General features: G+C 43.8%; 1 protein-coding gene across 2 annotated transcripts in view; it reads right to left on the bottom strand.

The window, feature by feature from the left end:
- The window catches only part of MYO1D (myosin ID), a 181,746-nt gene that overhangs the window by 140,502 nt on the left and 15,713 nt on the right, over window positions 1-25,531 (bottom strand). For both annotated transcript variants that reach the window (XM_077917458.1, XM_028704045.2), the window contains exons 2-5: window positions 8,717-8,925; window positions 7,556-7,649; window positions 5,354-5,519; window positions 2,598-2,651 (exon numbers count right to left, since the gene is read on the bottom strand). In XM_077917458.1, the coding sequence (XP_077773584.1) occupies window positions 2,598-2,651; window positions 5,354-5,519; window positions 7,556-7,649; window positions 8,717-8,925 (523 nt within the window). The remainder of the gene's footprint in view (window positions 1-2,597; window positions 2,652-5,353; window positions 5,520-7,555; window positions 7,650-8,716; window positions 8,926-25,531) is intronic.

Here is a 25,531-nt window from a genome sequence, read left to right as displayed (position 1 = left end):
TCAATACCAATTTATGTGGGAAAAGTCACCTTTGTTGGTTCTATTATTAAAGCTATTAGTAGTCAGAAACCCTTGTTAATTCACTGCAAATGACCCAGAGAACTACCTGCAGATCCCAATCTTTCTTCTGCCCATGCCTGTGTACAGCTCCTGCACAGGCCCACAATCTGAAGAGACATGGTTCAAAAGAAACATGGGCTGAAGAGGAAAGAAGAAAGCAAGAAATGGAGCAGCTGCACCTTCACTACTCAATGGATGGCAAGAGGTTGGTCTCCCCCTTTCCACAAAATTATTTCTGGGAGGCAGGGGGTATAGCCTTCCAGTGGTTTATAACCCTGGCCGTGTATACTGCAGTAAATATTGTTCAAGAACGTATTTGCTCCACCCTTTAAGATCTTCCGCCTGGCAACTCTGGGACTTTGGATGGGACAGTCTTAATACTAGAGGAGCAATTGCATTTCCTCTCGGATGCATGGCTGGGATTTTGCCTCACACGCAAGAGCTCACTGTCATATTTGAGAATAGAAAAATTTCCCTATCGGTCAGAAGGGCTGGCCATTCTGTGTCCAGGGCAGATGTTTATCAGCTCCATCTAGTACGCAGGCTGAGACCCTATCTTCCTGTGAACTGTCTCGCCAGAATGGTGCATGCTCTGGTTATCTCTTGCTTGGACTACTGCAATGTGCTCTATGTGGGGCTACCCTTGAAGGCGACCCGGAAACTACAACAAATCCAGAATGCGGCAGCTAGACTGGTGACTGGGAGCGGCCGCCGAGACCATAACACCGGTCTTGAAAGACCTACATTGGCTCCCAGTACGTTTCCGAGCACAATTCAAAGTATTGGTGCTGACCTTTAAAGCCCTAAACGGCCTCGGTCCAGTATGCCTGAAGGAGCGTCTCCACCCCCATCGTTCTACCAGGACACTGAGGTCCAGCGCTGAGGGCCTTCTGGTGGCTCCCTCACTGCGAGAAGCCAAGTTACAGGGAACCAGGTAGAGGGCCTTCTCAGTAGTGGCACCCGCCTTGTGGAACACCCTTCCACCAGATGTCAAAGAGAACAATATCTACCAGGCTTTTAGAAGACATCTGAAGGCAGCCTTGTTTAGGGAAGCTTTTAATGTTTGATGGACTACTGTATTTTAATATTTTGTTGGAAGCCGCCCAGAGTGGCTGGGGAAACCCAGCCAGATGGGCAGGGTATAAATAATAAATTATTATTATATTATTATTTGTCAGGGGTTCAGGGAGAGAGGCACAGATGAGGGAGGAGACTGAGAGCGAGGGGGAAGGATCCCAGGGCGACGAGGAAGAGGATGACAATGACTCAAGGGTTTCCATGAGTCTTTCCAGTGAATCGGAGGATTCCCAAAAGGGGGCGCCCCTGGTCAGGCCAAGGGGAGCCACAGGGGGGAATAGTCAGGAGCAGGACAGCAGCAGGGGAACCCCAAGTGGGAGTTGGAGATCGGGACCGGCTTCTCCGCCGGAACGGAGTGAAGAGGGTGGAGTTCCCAGTGTGTCAGACGAAGCAGAGCAGGAAGCAGAGAGGGGAAGGAGATCGGGGCAAGACGTCCTGCCGGAAGGGACGGAGAGTAGTACGGAGAGTAGTGTAACTGTCAAAAGGAAGGTCAGAAGCAGCGTACGCGCGCCAAGTTCAAATGTGGAGGCGCGCGGAAATGAGGAGAGCCCGGAGGAGGAGCCTGGTCCCAAAGCACGGAGGAGGGGGGAGCAGGCGTCTGGGGATTCAGCCTCGGGGGAATCCAGGAGGGAAGGGACCCAGGGGGGCAGAAAGACCCTGCGGAAAAGGAAGGACAGGAAGAGGTGGTCCAGCACAAGCCTCTTAAACTGGTGTAGAGGCGGGACTGATTCAGAGGGGACTTCAGCGGTCTAAGCCTAACAGACGTGGGGCCGCGCGCCTTGGCTGTGGAACTGACAATGTTCTTCAATAAAAGCTTTTGTATATAAGCTGGACTTGGCGTTGGTCTCTTGTGAGCTGGGACCTAGGGCGGCCCTGACATTATTATTCAATAAAAAAGTTGTACAGAGAAGATTTAGCAACACAATGTACTGTCATTAAGGCAGGAAGCTATAGTATGCAACCTTACAAGAGCACTTCCCAACCCTAGCTAATTACATAGGTTGTCTTTTTGGAAAGGACTACCCCAAAGGAATAGTATGCTGCAGAGGAGTTCAAGACAGGAAACCAGTTACTCTAATTGCTTGCAGGAAGTATAGGGAAATTATTTCCATCTGTATCTAGAACCAGCATCACCAACCCCTCCAAGAGAAACAAAAACAAAAAACCCTATGAGGATTCTGATTTGGATGAGTAAGGCTTGAAGAACCTGCCTTTGAGCAGAGCAAGGGGTTGGAGCTGATGATCTGCAAGTTACTGTATTTAGCAAATGGCAAGTCAAAGCCAAGCATATACCCTGCATGGATTAGTGAACAAAGTGGGATGTGGCATCTGTTGAAAATTTTACACACAATGAGGGACACTGCAAAAGGCAATCAAGCGGTCTTTCCTGTGAATTCAGAGGCACTCACTCACTCACAAGGCTGCTGATTTCACCTTAGCATACCAAGCTAACAGCTCACCTGGTAGAAGGAGTGAAAGTTGCGCTCTCCTGACTGCTGCACAATCACCCGTGACTAGAGAGAAACAAGAGAAACAAGGGAAAGATTACGAGTTGGCTTTGCTACCCAACATAGTTTAAGTCTCTTGACTAAGGCATCAGTGGTGTCATGGCAAAGTTTTGGAGGGCTCAGGCCAGAACACCAGAGTGGGAAACCTCCTATATAACATTAGTTAGTTAGTTAATAATAAAAAATAATAATAAATTTTATTTATATCCCGCCTTCCCCAGCCGAAGCCAGGCTCAGGGCGGCTAACAACAATCAAATAATCAAACAGTCAAATAATCACACATTCTAAAAATATTTCAGTATAAAAATTAATTAAAATCAAATTGATGGCAACCGATTAGGCAAAATTCTGTGCAGGTTGCCAGAGGAGGGAGTAAGGCTGCGCCCTGACCAAAGGTCTGGTGGAACAACTCTGTCTTGCAGGCCCTGCGGAAAGATGTCAGGTCCCGCAGGGCCCTAGTCTCTTGTGACAGAGCATTCCACCAGATTGGAGCCGCAGCCGAGAAGGCACTGGCTCTAGTTGAGGCCAGCCTAACCTCTCTGAGGCCTGGGACCTTGAGGATGTTATTATTTGCAGACCGTAGGTTTCTCTGTGGGGCATACCAGGAGAGGCGGTCCCGTAGGTACATGTTAGTTAGTAACATGTCTATACTGTTTTGATGTACTGAGTCTGTTTGTAAATTTTTGATGACTTATTGCCACCAACGTCTCTCCCCACCCCCGCAAATTGAAAAGTCCAATACAAATAGGTGGTGTGGTGTTTTCTTTAGTACTGCAATTGAACAAGCAACTAGGTAAACAGCACTGGCAGCAGTTACACTCTGGATTTACAATAGAGGCGCAGGGCTGCTATGGTCTATTTGCTGAGCCACTTAAAGGTGGGATGGAATGCCCAAAAGTTACTATTAAGCACTTTAGAGCAACAAAAAAGCTGGCTGAAAGAGGACATGGCAATGCCAAATGGGGTATTATTTCCATTAGTATTTAGGTAATCCAAGATTTCTTCCCCCCCCCCCCCATTTTTTAAATTGATTTTCAGAAAATTATAAACAAACTAAGACAAACAAACGTAAATCATAACCTTATTAAAAATTACACTTATTAACATTCTTAAGTGACTTCCTCGCTTCCCCTTGGTTGAATTTCAATGCATATCCTTTTAACGGTTTTCCAAATCATAGTTCTTACAAAATTTAACTTGAACATTTAACATCCTTAAACCTTTTCATTTTGAAATTGAACATATTAATTCATCACTTAACTTATATAAAATCCTAAGCCGATTAAGTATCTGCAAGCTGTTTCCAATTAATTTAACTTAACATATTTAACTAAATAATCATTAAATTTAGTCCATTCTTCCTAGGTAATCCAAGATTTCAGAACTCTTCTCAAGTACTGTATCTAGGGCCAGCGGCGTAGCTAGCCGCTTGGGTGCCTGGTGTGGGGTTGTGTCCTGCAGCTGGGGGCGGGGCGATCCACACTTATGGGGGTGGGGCAAGCCTCTCTGATGCTTGGAGCCTCTCCACCGCCTTCCTCTCAGATATGGGGCGGCTGAGGGAGAGGCAGTAGGCAGACGCAGGTCCCACGCTGCCGATTCAGGCAGCGCGAAACCTGCAGGCACCTAAGTCACCACATCACTCCTAAAAAGTTTCGTGAGCCCATTTAAAAAAAAAAATTTAAACTCATTTTGTCACACACACACCCCTCAGTGATGACACCCGGGGCAGACCGCACCCCCTTCCTCCGCCACTGTCTAGGGCCTGTTCCAAATGAACCAAACTGGGCCAACTCCTAAAAAAATGGGATGCTTACCAAACCAGCAGAAATCGCTTCATGTTTTAATTTGAGAGAGAAACCAACATCACTTTTTAAAAAAACCCCGAAATAAATCACTAAAATGCCTTGCAAGCCATCACAGCTATAATGGTTGAGATTGAGTGCAATGTAGTCGTTAAGAGTATTGGACTAGGAGCTGAGAAACCAGGGTTCAAATGCCCACTCAGCCATAAAACTCGCTGGGTGATATTGGGCCAGTCATTGCCTCTCAGCCGAACCTATACTGTTGTTGTGAGGATTGAATGAGGAGGAGGAGAACTGTGCATACCGCTTTAAGTTCCTTGGAGGGGAAAGATGGGATATAATTGTAATAAATAAATTATCCCAAGTGTGTCACTATGAGCAAATGGGGATATGAGTACCAAATATGGAATAACCCCTGAGACTGAGATGGAGATGGAGAGAGAGGCTGAGACTACATTCATTCTGCAAAGAGGCTCGAGGGCAACAAATGCAGATGCTTTTAAAAAAACCACACACACCCAAAACACCAGATGCTGTCACAGAAATCCACATGAAAGCCAGCCAGCTCTCATAGTCACGCAAAGCAAAACAGTCCCACCATCTAGTCCATTTTTAAGTGAGGTTTTCATCAACCCATGACTGAACATGTAATAGAAAGCTCTGTTACTGCGGCATGATCTTCTATTTTAAAACCATGGCATTTGACATCTGCTGTGATTTTATTTTCTGGAAAGCTCACTATGCTAAAGCCAACTCTCTTGATTTTTGTCCTGCTGGGAGTAAGGCATGTTCTTATCCCATGAGCTTTCCTCAGCGGATGCATACAATATGGTAATCCTTCTCATCCTTTCTAAAGTAAGTCCACGAAAAATCATGACGGCTTTTTACTGGCAAGGCAAACTTACCTTTTCCAGCAAGTAATTATTGATGTGCCCGCCTATTGGGTCCCCTTTGAAATCAAAGTTGATATCCATATACTTTCCAAACCGGCTGGAATTGTCGTTTCGGTTGGTTTTGGCATTGCCAAAGGCTTCCAGGACACAGTTGGATTTCAACAGCATGTTCTTCACCCTTTGGAGAGCAGACAGGCACAAAAAGGAACAGGAAACCAGGTCTAGACGTTATGTATTTCTAAGTTTGCATATCAACATGTTTTATATGCAAGGAGCGGAATGGCCACATTCGTGATTTTGTGGGATTAAAAGAGCTGTGCTCATGAAAGGCTAAAGTAAAGTAGCCCAAAACATGTCTCAACATAAAGCTCCCCTCCGGCATGTGGCTTAATCCAGCACTGCGGGACACTGTATTCTTTGTTTGTATCTAAAGCTCACCCCCATAAAAAAAAACTTCTGCAGTGTTGGATGGCAGCTTGAGAGGAGTTCCCTACCAGGACAGACTTTGCTCGTGTGCTCAAGACATTGATTCCATAAAACATATTTTGTTGCACTGTGCAAAATATGAGCAAGCCAGGGCTGAACTGATACTACCCTTGCTGGTACCTTTCCCCAGGAAAATCAGAGGCTCACTATGTCAGGTTCCTATTGGAAGACCGGACAAATGCTAGAACATTAGCAGTGGCAAAGTTTTTATCGGTGGTTGCAAGAACAAATAATCCCTATATTCTGAACAAAATGCTTGTTTAACTTGGAGGTAGGCTGTATGAATTGTGTATTGCTTTGTAATGATTTGTTGGGTCTCTGGACCGTAATAAAGATTGATGATGATGATGATGATGATGATGATGATAAAAAAACCCAGTCTGTTCAGCTCCAACATTGCACATTGAAAGCTCAATCCCTTCCCCAATAAAATCCAGGCCAAAGTCTGCACTTCCAAAGCGACTCTTGAACCTAGGCAAACCTTCAATGGAAGGAAAATGTGCAGCCTAGGGCATGCACCACGTATCCTTGGTGCCCAAATGTGATCCATTCTACTTCCTATTTTTAAATTTATTACCTGCCCTTCATCAGCAAGTCCCAGGGCAGGTTAGAACAATTTTAAATTTAAAACTTAAAACAGTTAAAACACGTTACACTCACAAGAATAGGGTGAGCCCTGAAGCACGTAAAGGTAAAGGACCCCCAGACAGTTAAGTTCAGTAGAATTTGACTCTGGGGTGTGGCACTTATCTCTGCTTTCAGACCGAGGGAGCCAGCATTTGTCCTCAGACAGCTTTTCTGGGTCATGTGGCCAGCATGACTAAACTGCCTCTGGCACACAGAACACTTTGACAAGTGCCAGAGCACACAGGAATGGCATTTACCTTCCCACCGGAGTGATACCTATTTATCTACTCACACTGATACGCTTTCGAACTGCTAGGTTGGAAGGAGTTGGGACAGCAACGGGAGCTCACTCTGTCACACGGATTCAAACTGCCAACCTTACGATCAGCAAGGCTCATTGGTTTAGACCACTGAGACAGTGTCCCTCCCCTGAAGCACATATAAAAAGGTAAAGGGACCCCTGACCATTAGGTTCAGTCGTGGCTGACTCTGGGGTTGCAGTGCTCATCTCGCTTTACTGGCCGAGGGAGCCGGCGTACAGCTTCCGGGTCATGTGGCCAGCATGGCTAAACCACTTCTGGTGAACCAGAAGCAGCGCACGGAAACGCTGTTTACCTTCCCGCCGGAGCGGTACCTATTTATCTACTTGCACTTTGACGTGCTTTCGAACTGCTAGGTTGGCAGGAGCTGGGACTGAACAACGGGAGCTCACCCCGCCGAAAGGATTCGAACTGCCAACCTTCTGATCGGCAAGCCCTAGGCTCAGTGGTTTAACCCACAGCGCCACCTGCATCCCTTGAAGCACATATATTGGGTGTCAAAGGCCAGGACAAAGAACCAAACAGTAGAGATTGTAATGGAACATACAGAAAGAAACAGCACTGAAGACATGTAGAACTCAAGCCATTTTAACACTAGCACCTGGAGCTGTGCTTAGAAACCATGGGGCCAGGTAGGGGCAATTGTGTCCTTTGCTATCAGCATCACCCCAGCCTTCACACAATTCAGCGGCAAGATGCTGTTGAAGCTTCCAGGTAATTATTCAAGGACAGCCCCATGTTCCAAACATGTTTCCTCTTCCCAGGACCATAGTTGCCTTACCTTTCTACCTCAGCCCTCTGGCTTGGATTAGTAATGGCAGCTATGTATTGCATGATGTATTTGCTTGCTTCTGTTTTGCCGGCTCCACTCTCACCTGGGGGCACAGACAGGGGAAAAAATGTTTTCTAAGCTTTCACAAGAGTTCAAAAACATCACGTTGTAGTAGATATAAAGAGGACACATTTTATTCTCAGCATTCACTCTACACGGTACTACAGTATTTTGCTGTTTAAGTCATTTCTGGTTTGTCAGTTTTTAAAGCAAGCTGAATTTAAGGACATATGTTGACCATGTACTGTCCCAAATTCAACTCGTAGCATTTCTGGTTGAAGACCATCAACTGCAGAAGTGAGCAAGATCTCTGTATGGCATTCTAGAAAGTTGCATACAGTGTTGAGGCAGTAGAAGATGGACAGAAAGAGGAACTGCTAACTTGTGGTATGTAAATTCATTCCACTTTTGCTTCTGGTGAACAGGTTTTAGGGTGGGATTTGCCTCAAAGCACTGCAAAACCCTTTTGACCAGTGTGGAAAAAATGAAACATGAAAACCATAGGAAGCAAAACAGCTCTCAGGCAATGTTCAGCTCTTTAAAAAGCACTGTCTGGCCCTAAGCTGAGGTTGATTCAACAGATTACAGCTCTTTATATTCTAAGTTTTATACTGGAGATGGGGTGGGTGTTAGAGAGGGAGAAAATTGGGAAATGCGCACTGCTAAAAGCATAGTTTGTAGAATTGCTTCATCTATGTTTTTTGAAGCTTTGTTGACACTTCAAGTCTCAGCAAAGCTGCAAGCCAGCAGCCTGGCGGTATTCCTAATTTGCCATGGATTGACCCAATGGAACCATATTAGCCCCATTAACACCAATCCCAAAAGCAGTGTTGGGTGGGTGACATTATTTCAATTGGGTCCTTTTGGGCAAAATTAGGAGTGCTGATTGTACTTTTGCTGCCACTTGAGTGCCGTGTGTGTGTGTGTATGCGCGTAAACAGGAAACAACAGGAAACAGGAAAAAACAACAACAACTACAGGGTGACTGCTGCAACCCTGCACTAGAAGAAACAACACAATTGCAGCCAGACTCACTTCCTTTGCTTCAACTTTCAAATGGGCTGTCAGAATGCTACTCAGGTTGGAGGTAGCAGGTACCCTGCAACACACCTGATATTACGATGCAGGTATCCTTTGATCGTCTCTTCATGGCTTTGTACGCAGCATCCGCAATAGCAAAGAGATGAGGGGGCCGCTCATACAGCTCCCGACCTTTGTACTGCTCAATCATGTCCCGTCCATAGATATTCAAGTTCTTGTAAGGGTTTACAGAAACGACCACTTCCCCAATAAAAGTGTAGATCCGTCCCTTTTCAAACCTAGGCAGGGCAAGACAAAGACAAAGGACACAGAGAGAGTTAACTTCAAAGAGCATACATGAGCTTCTGCACATCTCCTCAGCTGCTTTTGATCATACCCGTTAGTCAATTGACCCAAGTATTTCACAGACTAACAGAAAGGTAATAACGTTTGAAAGCCTGTATGGAAAACATATGTGGTACATTTGGAAGGATTATAGGCACTGTACATGCCGCCAAGTTTTCCATGTAAACATAGAATCTGGTTATCTAGAAGCAGAATTAGACATCCTGAGAACCAGTTTTTATTACACTGAAAAAGAATCTAGCTCTCACGACAATTTTTATAGGTTCAAGTGAACATGTGTAAGAAGTTGTGATGACAGTCATACTACCAGGACTGCTTATCAAGGCTCCAAATACCAATCTCACTATTCTGGAACATCTTTTAGAATAATATTAAGCTAGTACAAGCAAACTACCCCACCCCCAATTTATGCACATTCAATATGTGTGTATGACTGTGCACACTCACATCACGCCAAGCCCGGAAGTGACCCAAAAAGTCACAAAAGTGGGTGGAACGGGGCATGGTGGGGGCAGAATGGGGTACTTGCAGGCTTTTTCAATGGTGTCTCAAATATTTCACTTTTCACTTAAATGTGTGTTGCATTGGAATGCAACCTCCGTGTAAATTGGGAGTTGCCTGTACTTTAATATACGATACAGAAAGTGACAACTGAAGCACCAAACAAGACCACTTTAAAAACATTAAAAAATCTAGTTGGGAAAAATCAGTTTGCATCAATACAAATGTAAAAGGTTGTGTGAAAAAACTCTTAAGTCTAAATTCCCAGTGTAGCCCTAACAAAAAAAATAGTATTTCACACACATCCTTCCTAAACACAAATTCCAAGGTACTTTGTATTCAAGTTAGGAAAGGGATATCAGCTTATAGAATAATGTTGCCATTGTGTATGGATAATATAAGGCAGAACTTTCCAAACTCTGTGTTGCGACACGTTAGTGTGTCAACTGCAGGGTGTAGGTGTGTCACGCAAATGCTCCTGGGGCTGGAAAGGGGTTAGTTTCGCCTCCTCTTTGCTAATAAAACTGAATTACTGGGTCGCGAAATGATGCATGCCTAAAAAAATGTGTCACCAACATGAGAAGTTTGGAAAGCTCTGATGTAAGGCAAGTCAGAGCGTAGGGTGCATAACTCACTTGCACACCTAGCTGACATTAAAGCCACAAGAAAGGCAGCTTTAAAGGCGAGCATAAAATCCACAGTAACCATAGGCTCAAACAAGAACTACCCACGTTGGAAGAATGGCAGACGAAGGTGATTGACTACATGGGACTGGCCGAGATGACTGGCAGAATCCGCGACCAGGGAAAAGAGACGGTGGAGGAAGATTGGAAGAAATTTAAAGTCTATCTTAAGAACTGTTATAAAATTAATGAGTGCTAAAATGTTAAGGGTACAGAAAAAAGAGGATTACAGCTGTAAACGATATGTAAGAGAGAAGGAGGAAAAAAATGAGTAATTAGTCAAATTAAGTGAGGACTTGCTGTAGAAATTTTGAAACAGGGATGCAGAAAGGGGAGGTATGGGGAAGTCGGAGAAGTAAGACTTACGAAAAGAAGGTTTTGAAATTATACGTGTTTATGTGTTTGTTTGTGTATTGTGTATTGTATTGTGTTTATTATGTGTTGGAAAATCAATAAAAATATTATATTAAAAAAAAAAGTAACCATAGGCTCAAACAACTTTCTCATAAACTGACTCAGTAGCAAGGATACACTCCATGCTGATACAATCCCTGGGGTGAGGAAGTGCTATCAGTCCTAGCGATGAATGCAGAGATAGCATATTAGTGAACTCTCCTTATCCAGGTTTGTCTCTTGTTATTTTCAGGTAAGGGGAGGGAATGAAGGGAGGGAGGAACTACTGCAAAGTGCACGTTCCAATTAGCCACACTACTTAAACTGTGTGTATTTGCTGTGTGGAAGGCTTTCTCAAACAGAAAAAAATGGTTCACACAACTCTACAATCCATTCAAGGGATTGACTCACCAGACTCTCAGTTTCAGGGACCCTGATGCAGCTATCTCATCCAACGGTATTAAGGGAATTTCTCAGAGATAAGCTCCAAGTCAAAGGGTTGTATCGTGGCATGCCTGCTTGGTAAAGTGCAAGCAGTGCAGACAGGATGTGATTATAAGACACTCCTGAACAAAAGGCTGTGGGCTTCCAAGCTAGGAAACTTTGCTCAACAACATTTGTGAGCCACACACAAGGAGATGATGGCACAATATTTCTTGTTAACAATGAGGGGAAATGTAAGAGCATTCGAAATATGGCACGGTGATCAAAGTTCTTTTTTAAATAAGAAAGGTATAATAAATGTCAGGAATGTGTTTGGAAACCAATGAAAGAGTACTGTACAAATCATAAGGAAAGATAAGGAGCGTGTGAGAGAGACACAACAGCAGAACGAGCAAAGTTCACGAGAGAAGCTCCTAAGGCAGTGGCCAGTCCCCGCTGTGAGACTCAAAATTCTGCCTTATCAGAAAGGTCAAGTGGGTCACGGACTAATGTGATAATAATGAGCAGAATAATGTGTTGCTTTGCAGCTGGCAAGTCCCTATTAAGTTCTACTCTGCTGCTCTATCCTTTCCTGGTATGCTATGGTGGCCCTGATCTATAGCAGAAGAGGAATTCTGGTTTTCTTCCTCAAGAGCAGGGCTCAGAGCCCAGAGAGCTTATAAGGCCAGATGGGCACTGTTACTTTGGCTCTGGGCTTCCACTCAGGCATGCTGCCACCTCTGCTCTGGGGTTCTGGGGGTGATCTTGGCGGGTCTGGAGCTGGAGGAGCAGGATCACTTTGGGCACACCGTTTCCCTTTAACCTGTGGCTTTCTCAAGCAGGATATCTTGCTAGGTGGTGGGGGCCTGGGGAGGCATTTGTCAGCATCTGCCAGCTCCCCCTGAGCCTTCTAAGTAATAGGTCCAACAATAGGGCACTCTTCTGCTGCTGCTGTCTCTTCCAGTTCACAACACTGTCAAACCAGAGCTGAGGAAAAGAGATGTTTTTCTCACTCTCAAGTCAGTCACATGGCACTGAGTTTCCCTACTCAAGGGTAAAGACTAAAATGCTCTCTGAAGCTCTAGAAATGTCTTAAATGCTCCAGACTGCATGTGTGTGACTGCACAGAAACCATAAAGGACAGGCTCTTAAATTCAAATTTCTGCATCTTTAATCTCCTTTTGAGGTCCAAAAGGATTCTAGCACACCAATGTGAGAGCCTTCCCTATGGATGACCTAAGACAGGGGTCAGTAACCTTTTTCAGCCATGGGCTGGTCCACCGTCCATCAGACCATGTGGTGGACTGGACTATATTTTAAAGGGAGGGAAAAGAACGAATTTCTATGCCCACAAATAACCCAGAGATGCATTTTAAATAAAAGGACACATTCTACTCATGTAAAAACACGCTGATTCCTGGACCGTCCATGGGCCGGACTGAGAAGGCGATTGGGCCACATCCGGCCCCTCGGGCCTTAGATTGCCTACCCCTGACCTAAGAGATGGTTACTGTGCAGCCTTCTCTTCCCTGCCCGCCACATTTTCTTTCAAAAAAACACACACAACACCTCCCCATCTTCTGCAGCCTGTTACTGATCCTTCACCACTAGGTGGGATCAGTATACTTCCTAACTCACTCTAAAAGACGATAGCTGACTGAACCACAATCCTGGCCCAAACACAGTGCCATGCCCTTAAAACACACAGCAGGATATGACAAATCCTTTTCCATTGCTCAATTTGAGAAAGGAAGACCAAACCAAGTGTGCAGTGAAGATCACAGGTTGCTCCCTGCTCAGCTCAGCTGCTGATGTATACCAGTGCTATATGGAGTTGCCTATGTTTTCTAAAGTACCGCACAACAGCCACTCAGCAGAGGCTTCTACATGAGTTCAGGTTTTCCAAATACAGTATTTTAAGTTTCATGTGCTACTGCACATGGGTGTAGCCGGGAGGGGGGCAGGGAGGGGCAGTCAATAAAATCAATAAAAATATATAGCTGAGGTACTGCCCCCCCCCCATAAAATACATGCGCCTCCAACAAAAATCCTGGCTACGCCCATGCTACTGCATAACATCCAGATTGCTATAAAGATGCTGCAAAAAAAATCCCAGCAGTCAAGCACCTTCTGCTAATCTCACACGAGATATTCCTTCACCGTTTCACAAATTCTCAACCTATTTGAATTCTTTTCCCACTGAACACACAGGTAAAGGGAGGCGGAATCCCAAATTTCATCTAGTGTGGAATGTTTTCTTACTGAAAGCATTTCCTTTGTAAGTAGTGGGAAAGTTCAGCATTACTGACTGGCGTCCAAAGACAAAGGAGTGTAGCCAACTAAGTCTTACTCAGAGCAGGCCCAATTAATTGATGGATCTGACTAACTTAAGCCCACTTATTTTAATGGATCTGCTCTGAGTAGCATTTAGTTAGATACAGCCCAGAGAGTTCAGGTTTCATTGGAATTTTACAATCCCAGAATTTTGATACACCCTCCCTAGACATTGATCTCATTTTCGCTCTTGCTTATTATGAAGTATGCACACCTGCAATAAATGTTAATAGATTTACAAGTGAAAACCAAAGAGCCCTACGCCCTTTTCAACTCAGCATTAAGGGCTGCCAATTCCAGAGTAGGAAATGCCATTCAGCGTGCATTTTGAGCCCCTCCTTTCCTGAATGGGACTGAGAAGCAAGGGCAGGGCAAGGATAAGCAATTTACTCACACAAAACTCTTAAACGGGGCAAGTTCTCCTTTGAAGGAAGTCTGGAAGGGGAGCAGGATGGGCTTGTAATTCTAGGGTTGCCAAAAGGTCAGACTTTTACTGGCCCGACCAGAAATTCATCCTCCTGCCCTCGTGCCAGAACACACGAACACACACACACACACACACACACACACACACACACACACACACAGCTCAATAACTTGTTTCTCTAAATCAGGCATGTTGAAAGGTTATTGCAGTAGTTTAAGAAGAAAGTGGAAGGATTTGGGAAATACAGAAGAAAAAATGGGGCATGCCACTATTTAGGGAAAGGCAAACTGCAAGAATATGGAGTTTGTAAGGGGAATCTGTTTTCTGCACAGTGAAATTTCGGCATATTACAGAGCAAAAGACCTTGGACAGAAGCAAATAAAAGCCAAACCACTAAACGCAGGAGTGTAAGAACACTTTTCTTTCTGCTTGCGTCAGTGGGTACTGTGAGGCATTCCTCCTCCACATTTGAGGGCTGCGGAGTGCAAGCCAGGCTTGGGATGCCTGTTTTATCTGCAGATATTATGGCAGAAAGGGAAATTAAAAGGCAGCAGAGGGATAACTGACTGGTTTCCTGGAACAGACAGAGGCTGCAGCAGTGGTGCCTTCTGCCAATAAATCAAGAAAAAATTGTTACCATTGCCACCTGCCTAATTTGTTTTAACCAACCTACTAGCTAACTCCAAGTAATTATACTATACACACAGAAAGAAAGAACACACACAGAGAGAGAAAAGAATAGAATAGGAGGCACCTGGAAGGACCTCCCTGACAAAAAGAAAAGAAAAGAAAAAAAGAAGAGTTACGAGTTTTTTTGCTTTTAGGATAATGCAAAACAAAGGGTAATGCACATCTAAGCACACATGCTTCAAATTCCATTTCACTAAAATTAACAGAGAATGTGATCAAAGCAGAAGTGTTACATACACACAAAATATACACATGAAAACATAAGTAACAGCTTTACAGAGGGAGGAGCCAAAGGATTGTCAAGTAAAAGAAGATTTGGTGATGCACCTGCCCCTTCTGAAACACTGCACCTGAATACCACACTATTTACCAAACTTCTGAGCCTGTTAATAATTGGGGGAAAGAGTAAGTTAGGCTCCATATAATGCAGGCTCTTGCTTAAGCTGCAAAAGTTCTTTAAGGTGCCTAAAAGATTATGCTTCTGGGAATGTTGGGGGGTGTTTTCACTAATTTTCAGCAAGGTCAACATTAATGACGTAGTATTGGCATTGAGGAAATTTGACATACTGTGCCAAACCCTGCAGCTGTGCATTAGGCTACCATCAAAACTGAACATCTTAGGACTCAGAATAATGGTACTTTAACCAATTAGCAATGCATTCTTAAAAAAACACACACCTGGGGCACAAGTTTTGCTCTTATTATAGGGTGCAATTCTACACACAGATGTGGGGGTAGGTCTCATTGATTTCAATGTGATTTTCTTCCAAGTAGACATTCATTGGGTTGCTGTTCATTCTCATTTCTTAGCATTTGCTTTTCCGGAGCCTGGTTTCCCCTACTTACCTCCAATATGGCAGAAACATAACTCTTTCACCACTACCTCATTCACCTCTTTTCTCCCCAACCTTTTCTTTTAGTTGCCTCCAACCCCAAATAACCACCCTTTTTACTCCAAACAACAGATGTAGGGGTGAAAAGCTTCACATCAAGCACATTACATTATAAGGTCATAAACAAATCCTCATTCATGACAGGAATCTAGACATAATACAAAGGGGGGGGGAGTGTTTTGATTTCCCTACTATTTTACCTGTGGGATTTGGAATGTGCTCCTTTGGCCAATTTCCATGTCCTGAAGAAATGTTTCCTGGTAAAGCAACTAAAATCTCTCACCTAGGGCACGTTCATGAATTTATTTAGCTTAAGTTCTAATGAACCAAACAAGTGTTGTACAAGGGTAGCAGTTTAGTGATCCCTTTTATCTGGAGACATCACCATGGAGGGCATGTGAAGCCAAGAATCTTTCACACTGCACTATGAATGAACCAAGAGCAAAACTTGTAGCAACCACAGCAGTGTATGAACTACCGTATTTTTCGCTCTGTAAGACGGACCTAGTTTTTGGAGGAGGAAAACAAGAAAAAAAAATATTCTGAATCCCAGAAGCCAGAACTGCAAGAGGTATGGCAGCGAAAGCAACGCAAAGCCTCTTCAGGGCAGCAGGGGGAAGGCTCCCCCTGCCCTGAAGAGGCTTCACATGGCTATCCCAGAAGCCAGAACAGCAAGAGGGATCGCTGCGCAGAGATCCCTCTTGCTGTTCTGGCTTCTAGGATAGCTGCGCGAAGCCTGCATTCGCTCCATGAGACACACACACATTTCCCCTTACTTTTTAGGAGGGAAAATGTGTGTCTTATAGAGCGAAAAATACGGTACATACCACTAGTGGGTACCCCCAGAGTCACAGAGGACAGGCCTGGATTGCTACCATATAGGAGATGGAAGATTACACACAAGGGACATGCTTTCTTTGACAATTAATCCCAGCTGCAACCCCTCCCCCTTTAATTTACACTGAGTCTTGCTGCCAATTTAGCCCCTCTGCTTCCTACTATTGAAGTATAGGAGCGGAAAGACAAGATTTCTTATAGGTACCCCGAGCTGTTTCTTGTCATCAGCTACCCACAAGCTGCTAAAGCAGCATCAGATGCTTCATTGTTCTCTTAAAAATATTCTACATTTGTCAAACTCGCACTCGGTACTGCTCTGTGAACACTGGGAACTTCTGAATAGAACATTGTGTTTGAGCCTGGGCTTTTGAATGTACCGATTTAGTTCTCCAGTCCTAGAAATAGTCAGGAAAGGCAGCAGGCCTTCTCCGAAGAACATAACTCACAGAAATAATTGAATTAGATGTGCCCCATAAGCTGATTCAGGACAAGAAGATGCCAGTGTAACCAAAACAGTGTACTATATTGCCTTTTGTTTCCTCTCCCCATTTTTTGGTTTAAACAGACCATTTATTATCACCAGTAGCAAACTCATGGGGAAATGTTAAATTAAACTTTCTAAGGCACGATAATATGTAAACCAACAGGGACTGAGCACAGTATTATTGCTCTTTTGTTGACGAGTTGTTTCATGCCTTGCATGTTAATGCAACGCTACAGTGTATTTTCCATGTTAACACATTATTGTAAGCAGCTTGTCATGGAAGCATCCTGAACTCCCTAGAACTGATGCTTTATTTCTGGACCACAGAAAATGCAACAACAAATACGGTACATAACAGAGAAAGTGCTCTGGTGCCAACCCAATAAGTCTCAGCAGGCACAAGAATGGTTAGGTACCAGTCTTGGAATTGCCCTCCAACATTATAATGAATGTTCTGACCGCCAGTTCAGGTGGACATGGGTGATCCAATACACTGATGGGGTGCATAAAGTCCCCTAAAGAATCCATGTGGAAACACATTTCATAGCAATTTCCTAATTTCCTACTCTCATATGCAAATCTATTCATCTTGCTGACAACTCCTGCACAGTACATCGAAGCATGAAAGATATGCATAATGTTGTACATAGAGGGTTCTGGGGCATATTCCTGGACACGTACTCAGCCTTCCCAAATAACACTTGAGATGGCAATCCTGCGCACAGACCTCTTCAGACTGCAGGAGAGGCTCACTTGACTGACAGCTGCGCCATTTAAAAGAACAACTATATACGCGTCAAGGAGAAAACTTGGCTAGAACCCTTCTCCTTGACACCTAGTTCTCTGCAGGAATTTATTATAATTTGGTATGGAAAGGCATTCAGTCATGCAACACCTCACCTTCGGTCTGAAGTGATCAAGTCTAGACACAGGATTATCACCTCACCTGCTGCTTGTGAGAACTAGGGGCTTGTACAGGGTGCCAGCCAGGCCTTTTGGTCCTAGCAATCACCTGCACAAAATGAGAAGGCATCCAGAACACACCCAATACTATACAGTGGTACCTCGGGTTACATACGCTTCAGGTTACAGACTCCGCTAACCCAGAAATAGTGCTTCAGGTTAAGAACTTTGCTTCAGGGTAAGAAAAGAAATCATGCTCCAACGGCACGGCGGCAGCAGGAGGCCCCATTAGCTAAAGTGGTGCTTCAGGTTAAGAACAGTTTCAGGTTAAGAACGGACCTCTGGAACGAATTAAGTACTTAACCGGAGGTACCACTCTACACACAATGTAGAAGATAGGTAGCGACAAATCAGCTCCCTCTGAAGCTCTGAGAGCCACTGATCAAGAGAAAGCCAGAAGTACTTGCTAAGAGACACAATATAAAACCTCAATGAAGATGAGGCAAACCTCCATGGAAGAAGAGAATCTTACAGCAAGCAAAGCCACAGGCAAATTTCTAGCAGCAGTTTAGCATAGCAGCCACCCAAATGTGCTATGCTAAGTATGAAAGCTCAGGAAAGATGTGGGCGCAGCTCTCCCTCCTCCTGCCTTCCTTCACTAACTGGCTAGTTTAAGAGGGAGGCTGAAATGCCTTATCCTACTCCTCTTCGAATGCCAGTGTTGGATTAGCACTCCAGTCAACAAAGCCTTACAAGCAGCGAACTAGAGATGTACAGCTGTGTGTGAGGACTCTGCACATTTGCAAGCAGGTCGGGGGACTTGAGAGGACATAAGGTTAGAGAAATACTGGCATAAATGGCTGTTGATATATTGGACCCGGCCAAGGAAAAATATTAAGGCAGTAGGACCATCATCTTTAAACTGGGGAACCCCAAAATTAATTGGAGGCATATCAATGGATATTTCATCATCATCGCTGCCATCACACAGCTACAGAGAGGGTGTTTGCTCACACACACAGTGCACATGGGTGTGTGCAGTCTAATGTCTAGTGACCTGCATGTATGATGATGTACCATAGAGCAGCCTTCCCCAACTTAAAAGCCCTCCAGATGATCTGAAGAACCAGCACCATTGGCCCTGAGCATGTCCTAGGAACGCCAGACAGTATGGTTAGTGTAGTCTAACATCTGGAAGGCAACATGTTGAGGAAGGCTGCTCAGGAACAGGTCACAGAATGCTCTGCACGGAGCAGGAGGTTTGTGTCAGACAAGTAAGTGTCCTTAAGCACAAAAGTGGAAAGGCTTCCTTTTAGATGAAAAAGTTTGAAACCCTCTGTGGCCTAGAAAAACCATTCTCCAGACCCATTTCTGATAGTCAAGGAGTATACAGTAGTGCCTCGCAAGACGAAAAGAATCCGTTCCGCGATTCTCTTCGTCTAGCGGTTTTATCGTCTTGCGAAGCAACCCTATTAGCGGCTTAGCGCTATTAGCGGTTTAGCGGCTTAGCGGCTATTAAAGGCTTAGCGGCTTAGCTGCTAAAAGGCTATTAGCGGCTTAGAAAAAGGGGGGGGGAGCGGGGGGGAAATCGCAAGACTAGCAAGACGTTTCGTCTTGCGAAGCAAGCCCATAGGGAAATTCGTCTTGCGAAGCAACTCAAAAACGGAAAACCCTTTCGTCTAGCAGGTTTTCCGTCTTGCGAGGCATTTGTCTTGCGGGGCACATGCTTTCAAATAACCATCTTAAACACATTAGGAAGTCAAGGCAACTTAGCCTTTTACCAAGATACATTTTAATAAGAGCTGTGACAACCACAGTAACTTTCTCTGCATATGGACAAAGCACATTTTTGACCCTGAAAGATGCAATGCAAATTTATATTTGATCTTTGGTTATTATTTCCATTCCAGGAAAAGTGTAAGATGACATGTCTAAGGTAATTTGCATGCCTATGTCAACAAGATATTGGAACAACTGTCCAACCTCTCGTCTTCCTACCGCTAAAAACCATTGTACTAAACACTACACACTACATAACAGTACTCTATTACTAACAGGAGGAACTCGAGCTTTCTTAGAACTTAACCCTCTGACCCAGGATTGGGAAGGGGTTAGTTGCGGCTACTCAATCTGAAGGGAGTATATTCTGCTCGTGCTGAGAAGCCCTCACTCTACACGCAAGGGCTAAATTCTGATTAAGCCCTGACTGAAAACAAGCCCTCCATGGTAATATCCAGGAAAAAACAGTATGTTCCATGACAAAACAAAACTGATGCAACTCCAGCTGGAAAAACACAGAGGTATGAGACATTAGCTTGCAAGTTCCGACAAGTCACCATTTCTTGTCAACAACTAATAGGTGAAGTGGCCCATCATAATCGTACACTTTTTTTTAAGATACAAAAGGAGATGGAAACAATGGCCGGAACAGGCAAGGCATTCATCTTCCTTAAAAATTTTTATTAGTAGAGTTCAAGCTTCTGAAATACCCAGAGTCCTTCAAACAGACTCAAAAGTGGCTAATTTGCACTCAAGAGACTTAAGGATGATGATAAAGATAATTGGTACATAAATAAATACACTTGTAATCAACTCTGAACTATATACAGTGGGAAAGCAGCTAAATTTGCCTCATGAAGATGGCGGCACATGGCTATTTGGGGCAATGCACTTGCCTATAGGTGGCCCCTGTGACATAAGGAAAACAATCTCATATATTTAGCTACAAATTGGCTTCATGATGTCAGTATCCAGAAGAAAAAATGCCACAGTGCTCACAGAGTTGTTGCCTGGCAATATTGCTTCCCATATGCCGTTTTCAGCAGCTATATGTTCTTAAAACAGAACTCCCCTATGTAGCAAGAGAGTGGTAGTACTTCCATTTCACCACAGGTGGGACTTAAAAGTCAATAGCCAGAAATAGCAGACATTTCTTGCCTCACAGCAAGCAGCCTCTCTTGCAGGGATGGGAAACCGGTGGCCCCAGGGTTCGAAATTAGCAGGGCGCCAGGCGCATTTTGCGCCTAAAAATTATTCATTTGTGGTCTGGGTGCCCTTTTTTGCCCCTGGCTGACACTCAAGGATTACTGAAATGTATTGTGCTTTGAAGCCTCAAAGTAAATGTTAAGGACAGACAATACGTTAAGGAGTTTAACAATAAAGAGTGGAGTGTTTTGAAAACTCAAGTATGGTACCATTATTCTTATTGCAAACACCAAATTACACATGTATTAACAATTTCTGCTAAAAATGTGATATTAACCATGTGTCACTTATGTGAATTGCATATTAATTCATGCTTATCAAAAGAATAAATAAAAAAGTGTTGCCAACCCCCCCGGGCAACTATACATTCTGTTTTGGCACCCACAACCCAGGTCCCAGAAGCCATTTGGCTTCTAGCTTTTCTATCCTCACTGTGTGGCTCTCTAGATACAGTCGTACCTTGATTCTCGAACAGAATGTGTTCCGTCCCGGAACCATTCAAAAACCAAGACGTGGCTTACGAATGGCTGCAGGAGTGTCCTGGAGCCAATCAGAAGCTGCAGAAGCCACGCCGGATATTCAGCTTCCCAAAACTGTTCGAAAACCTTCCAGCTCACTTCCAGTTTTCGATTGTTCAGGAATCGAAACATACAAGTTCCAAGGTGTTCAGCAAACAAGGAGAGCCAGTGTGGTGTAGTGGTTAAGAATGGTAGAATCGTAATCTGGTGAACCGGGTTCGCGTCTCCGCTCTTCCACATGCAGCTGCTGGGCGACCTTGGGCCAGTCACACTTCTTTGAAGTCTCTCAGCCTCATTCACCTCACAGAGTGTTTGTTGTGGGGGAGGAAGGGAAAGGAGATTGTGAGCCGCTTTGAGACTCCTTAGGGTGGTGATAAAGCGGGATATCAAATCCAAACTCCTCTTCTTGTTGTTGTTGTGGACCCCCAACTCCTATCAGCCCCAGCCAGCACGGCCAACAGTTAGGGAGGATGAAAACTTTAGTCCAACAACATCTTGAAAGCCTAAGGTTCCCAACCCCCAGACTCTTTAGCAGTTGTGTTCTGAAACCAATACAGCAACAACAGCCCGTCCCAAACCTTACAAGCAAAAGCTAATCTTCTCCTCAATCACCCCAAACTAAGAAAGCTGGCACCATTATGTAGAGGAATCTACTCCGGTTTACAGACTCCAGTAAGCAATTGGTATTAAGATGGCCACAAAACAGAGGAGGTAGAGATGGAAGGCAAAGCTCCTCCTCATTTTTCAAGGTGGACTGCTGACAAGCTCTGATGACACCATGGGAGTTACCCTCCTGGAATGCAAAAGCAGGAGTGAAGTGAAACTTCCCAAAGAGCAGGATCTGGTCCAGGGTTTGCCAGTTTCTGTATTATGTTTAGATGCAGTACCTTTGCTGGGAGAATAAAGATTTTTTAAATGGGAGATGTTGACATTGTATTGCCCAGATCTGAAATGATAAAATCAAATTCCAAGCACACTATGTAAAAAAACCTTTTAGCACGAATAAGCACAGAATCCCACAATAATTTGCATTCCCTGCCAACCATGCAGGCCACAGCAACCGAAGCAGATCATAAACCAATAATGTTCATGAAATCAAGGATAGTATCAGGAGTGTCAGCTGTGCTAAGGAAAAGGAGAGGTATTAGTTTATTAAGTAGACAACAGTGTTAAACATCTACACTATACATATGATTATGAAGTTCAAGCAAAGCTTGTAAAGGCCTTAAAAGGGTGTCCTTTCTGCCTTGTAATCCCATTCACTCACAGACTTATTCATAAACATTCCAAAGACTTGAGTAGTAGTAAAACCAGACATTTTTAGAGTGGGCATGTCAACCCCTCCCTCGCCCCTTGCACTTCCTTTCAGCCAAGTTACTTTCTCCTGCCTCAGGCCCCAGGTATATAAACACACAGACCAGAAATTGGATTTCTGTACACTGTTGGTCACTGGTGTTTGTTTACTTGTGCTACAGTGTTCAGGCAGTGGCTTCAAGATTTTAAGAAGAGTATTAAACTGGTGAACATTTGATGTAATTTTCAGGATCTGATGAAATGGTGAACACTCCCAACTTTCATAAGCAGGGGCACATATTTTATTTAAGCTGAAAGCCAGTGACTTTAATTTGCACCAGGGATTACTGGGATCCAGCAGCTGACCCTGTCTAAAAAGAACATGCAAACAATTTTAATACTGGTTGCAGATCACTACAGTCTTATGCATGCAGTGAAGTAGGCTATTGCCTTAAAAAATCAGGTTGCAATAAATTCAGACTGATGATAAAGGATTCTGTCTTATTTTGTCTAAACAGGTACAGTTTAGAAATCCAGATCCATATAGCAATGCTTGCCCGGCTCTTTTCTTCATACTCCACACACAGGTCAAGCATGCCCCTTGCAGCCAACATGACAGAATGGCAAGAAGAACAGAAATAATGATGTAATAATCAGATTCTTACATAGTATATGGAAACGGCACAATGTCTGTCTGCAATAAGCTACCCATGCCAATAATGTTCTGTAGGTGGTCCCATGGTTCATCAGTTCCACTGCCTACATAACTCCTTGAATCACAGTTCCCTGGAATCTAGCTTGCAGGCCCTATAACCTGGATTTTAGGTAGCTACAGTTCAGGAGATTATTCCACTGTGAGAATACTGAGAGAATACAAAAGGAGTGGCATGAAACAAATTTAAATATCAGGATTTGTTTGGACAATGTATTATAATTGGGCAATTTATAGTCTTACTCTTTATATTATTCTTTTAATTAAATGAGGATCTCAGGACGGTTTACAGTATGAAGACACAAAAATACAGAACAGCAAACAAAACAATAAACACCCCCACACATAGTTTAAAAGGCCATAGATTGTTTATTTAGCCAAAGGCCTAGAGAAGAGGAATGTTTTTGCTTGGTGCCTGAAGATATGCAACGCAGATGCCAGGTAAGCCTCCCTGGGGAAAGCATTCCACAAATGGGGAGTCATCACAGAAAAGGCCCCTTCTCATGTTGCCACCCTCTGGACCTCTCATGGGGAGGCACATGAAGAAAGACCTCAGATTATGATGGCCGGGTGTGGGTTGGATCATTTAATATGGGGAGAGATGGTCCACGAGGTATGTCAGCAATAAATATTAGATAAGCTTTAGAGTTTTTCCATTCTATTGCTAGAGAAGTGATTTAACGAACAAACAAAAATCACATTTCTTTATCTAGAAAACACCAACATTAAGGTCACATCATAAGGCAGCAAAGCCTGAAACAGCAATAAATATTTGCTGGATAGTCTTTGTTCCAGACAGCACATTTGCAGTGCTACAGTGGGTTATTCGGTATTTCCTCCTTCACAGTTGGCACTGGACAATTCATAATCATAATAAAGAAGGACTTGAAAAGAACAAATCGTCTTTGTAGTTCTCTGGAGGAAACAAGCAGCCAACAGCAAGCAGTAAAAATAGCTGCAAACTTGGAGCTCTCTAGCCAACCAATTTCAGTGATTTTTGGGCACCAACCCAGATTATTAAAAAAAAAAAAAAAAAGTAAGGAAAAACTCCCAGCTGAACTTCAGTGAGCACTGCGGGGATATTTGCATGTTTCTGAAAGTCACAATTGTGACCAATTCAAAAATTTTATCATTGACAAACACCTCCCTCATGATCCTACTTTCCCATTGCTGCCCATTTGCTCCTGTAATAGGAGAAAGTGCGCCAAGCTAAAACTAAATTTTGCACATTGCTGAATTCAGTGTTTGCGTACCAAAAGTTATTCTCTCGCACATAAGTTGCAGAGAACACACCTGAATCAGAAAGCAGTTCCCTACAGATACAAATTCGCTTAATACATATTTATCTTGCCTATCATTTATCAGGAGCTACCTGTTTTCCTATTTAACAGATGTGGCAGAACAAGGTTTCATGCTGCCCAGTGAAACAAGCCATATTTAGCCTGTGGTTCTCTTTGCCAGCATAAACAAGAGTTGTGCTTGTTTGGTTTAATGGTAAGGACAGTGTCGATCATCCATTTAGGCTCATGACCGAAATGTAAGACAAATGTTGAAGCTAAAGCCAACCAGATGTGATGTACTTTTAAAAATCTATTTATACCACCTGTCCTGCCTACATATGAATAGACAACAGAAGAATGCTTAGAGACATCGAAAGATGTGACTGCAAATGTGTCACAGTAGTGTGGTACTGGACATCATGACTACTCTGGTTTCTTAAATAAATGGATAGTGTAGTTTATGAGTTTGGACCCATTATGTCAAAAATCAGATGAAATCATGCCAAAGTCACATTTTGGTCCAGCATTTTGAGTCAAATGGCACCTGGTGTCTAAACATTAACAAAGCCCGCCCCCCCCCCCTTAGGAACCCTCATGCAGAGTTTGGCAATGATAATTTTGAGAGGCGTCCAAACCACAGAGGACAAACAAGCAAATAGACAGACAAACCACTTTCCAAAACACACAGAAAATTGGGTGAAATATGTCCTCCTACCTAGAAGCATGCCCTCTAATGTTAGTAAAAGTTGCAGAGCAAGTACATTTGTTTTCCAGCTGAACCTCCCTGGGGAGATAATTCCACAAATGGGGAGCTACTGCAGGAAAGGCCCCTTCCTGGGTTGCTACCCTCCTGACCTCTCATGGAGGTGGTCCACAAAGAAGGGCATCAGAGGATGATCACAGGGTCTGGGTAGGTTCATATGGTCCTTGAGGTATTGCGATCTTGAGTCATTTAAGGTTTTATAGGTCAGAACCAGCAGTCTGAATTAGGTCCAAAAACTAATCGACAGCCACTGTAGAACATTGTAATATGCTCAAACCGTCTTGCCCTGGTGAGCAATTTAGCCACCAAATTCTGCACCAGTTGAGGTTTCCAAACCTTCTTTAGAGGCAGCCCTATGTATAATGTATTGCAATAATCTAACCTAGAGGTTATCAGAGCATAGGCAACACCAGTTAGGCT

Source organism: Podarcis muralis, chromosome 13 (genome assembly GCF_964188315.1).
Source record: "Podarcis muralis chromosome 13, rPodMur119.hap1.1, whole genome shotgun sequence".
NCBI lineage: Eukaryota > Metazoa > Chordata > Lepidosauria > Squamata > Lacertidae > Podarcis > Podarcis muralis.
This window is presented reverse-complemented; position numbering and strand designations above follow the sequence as displayed.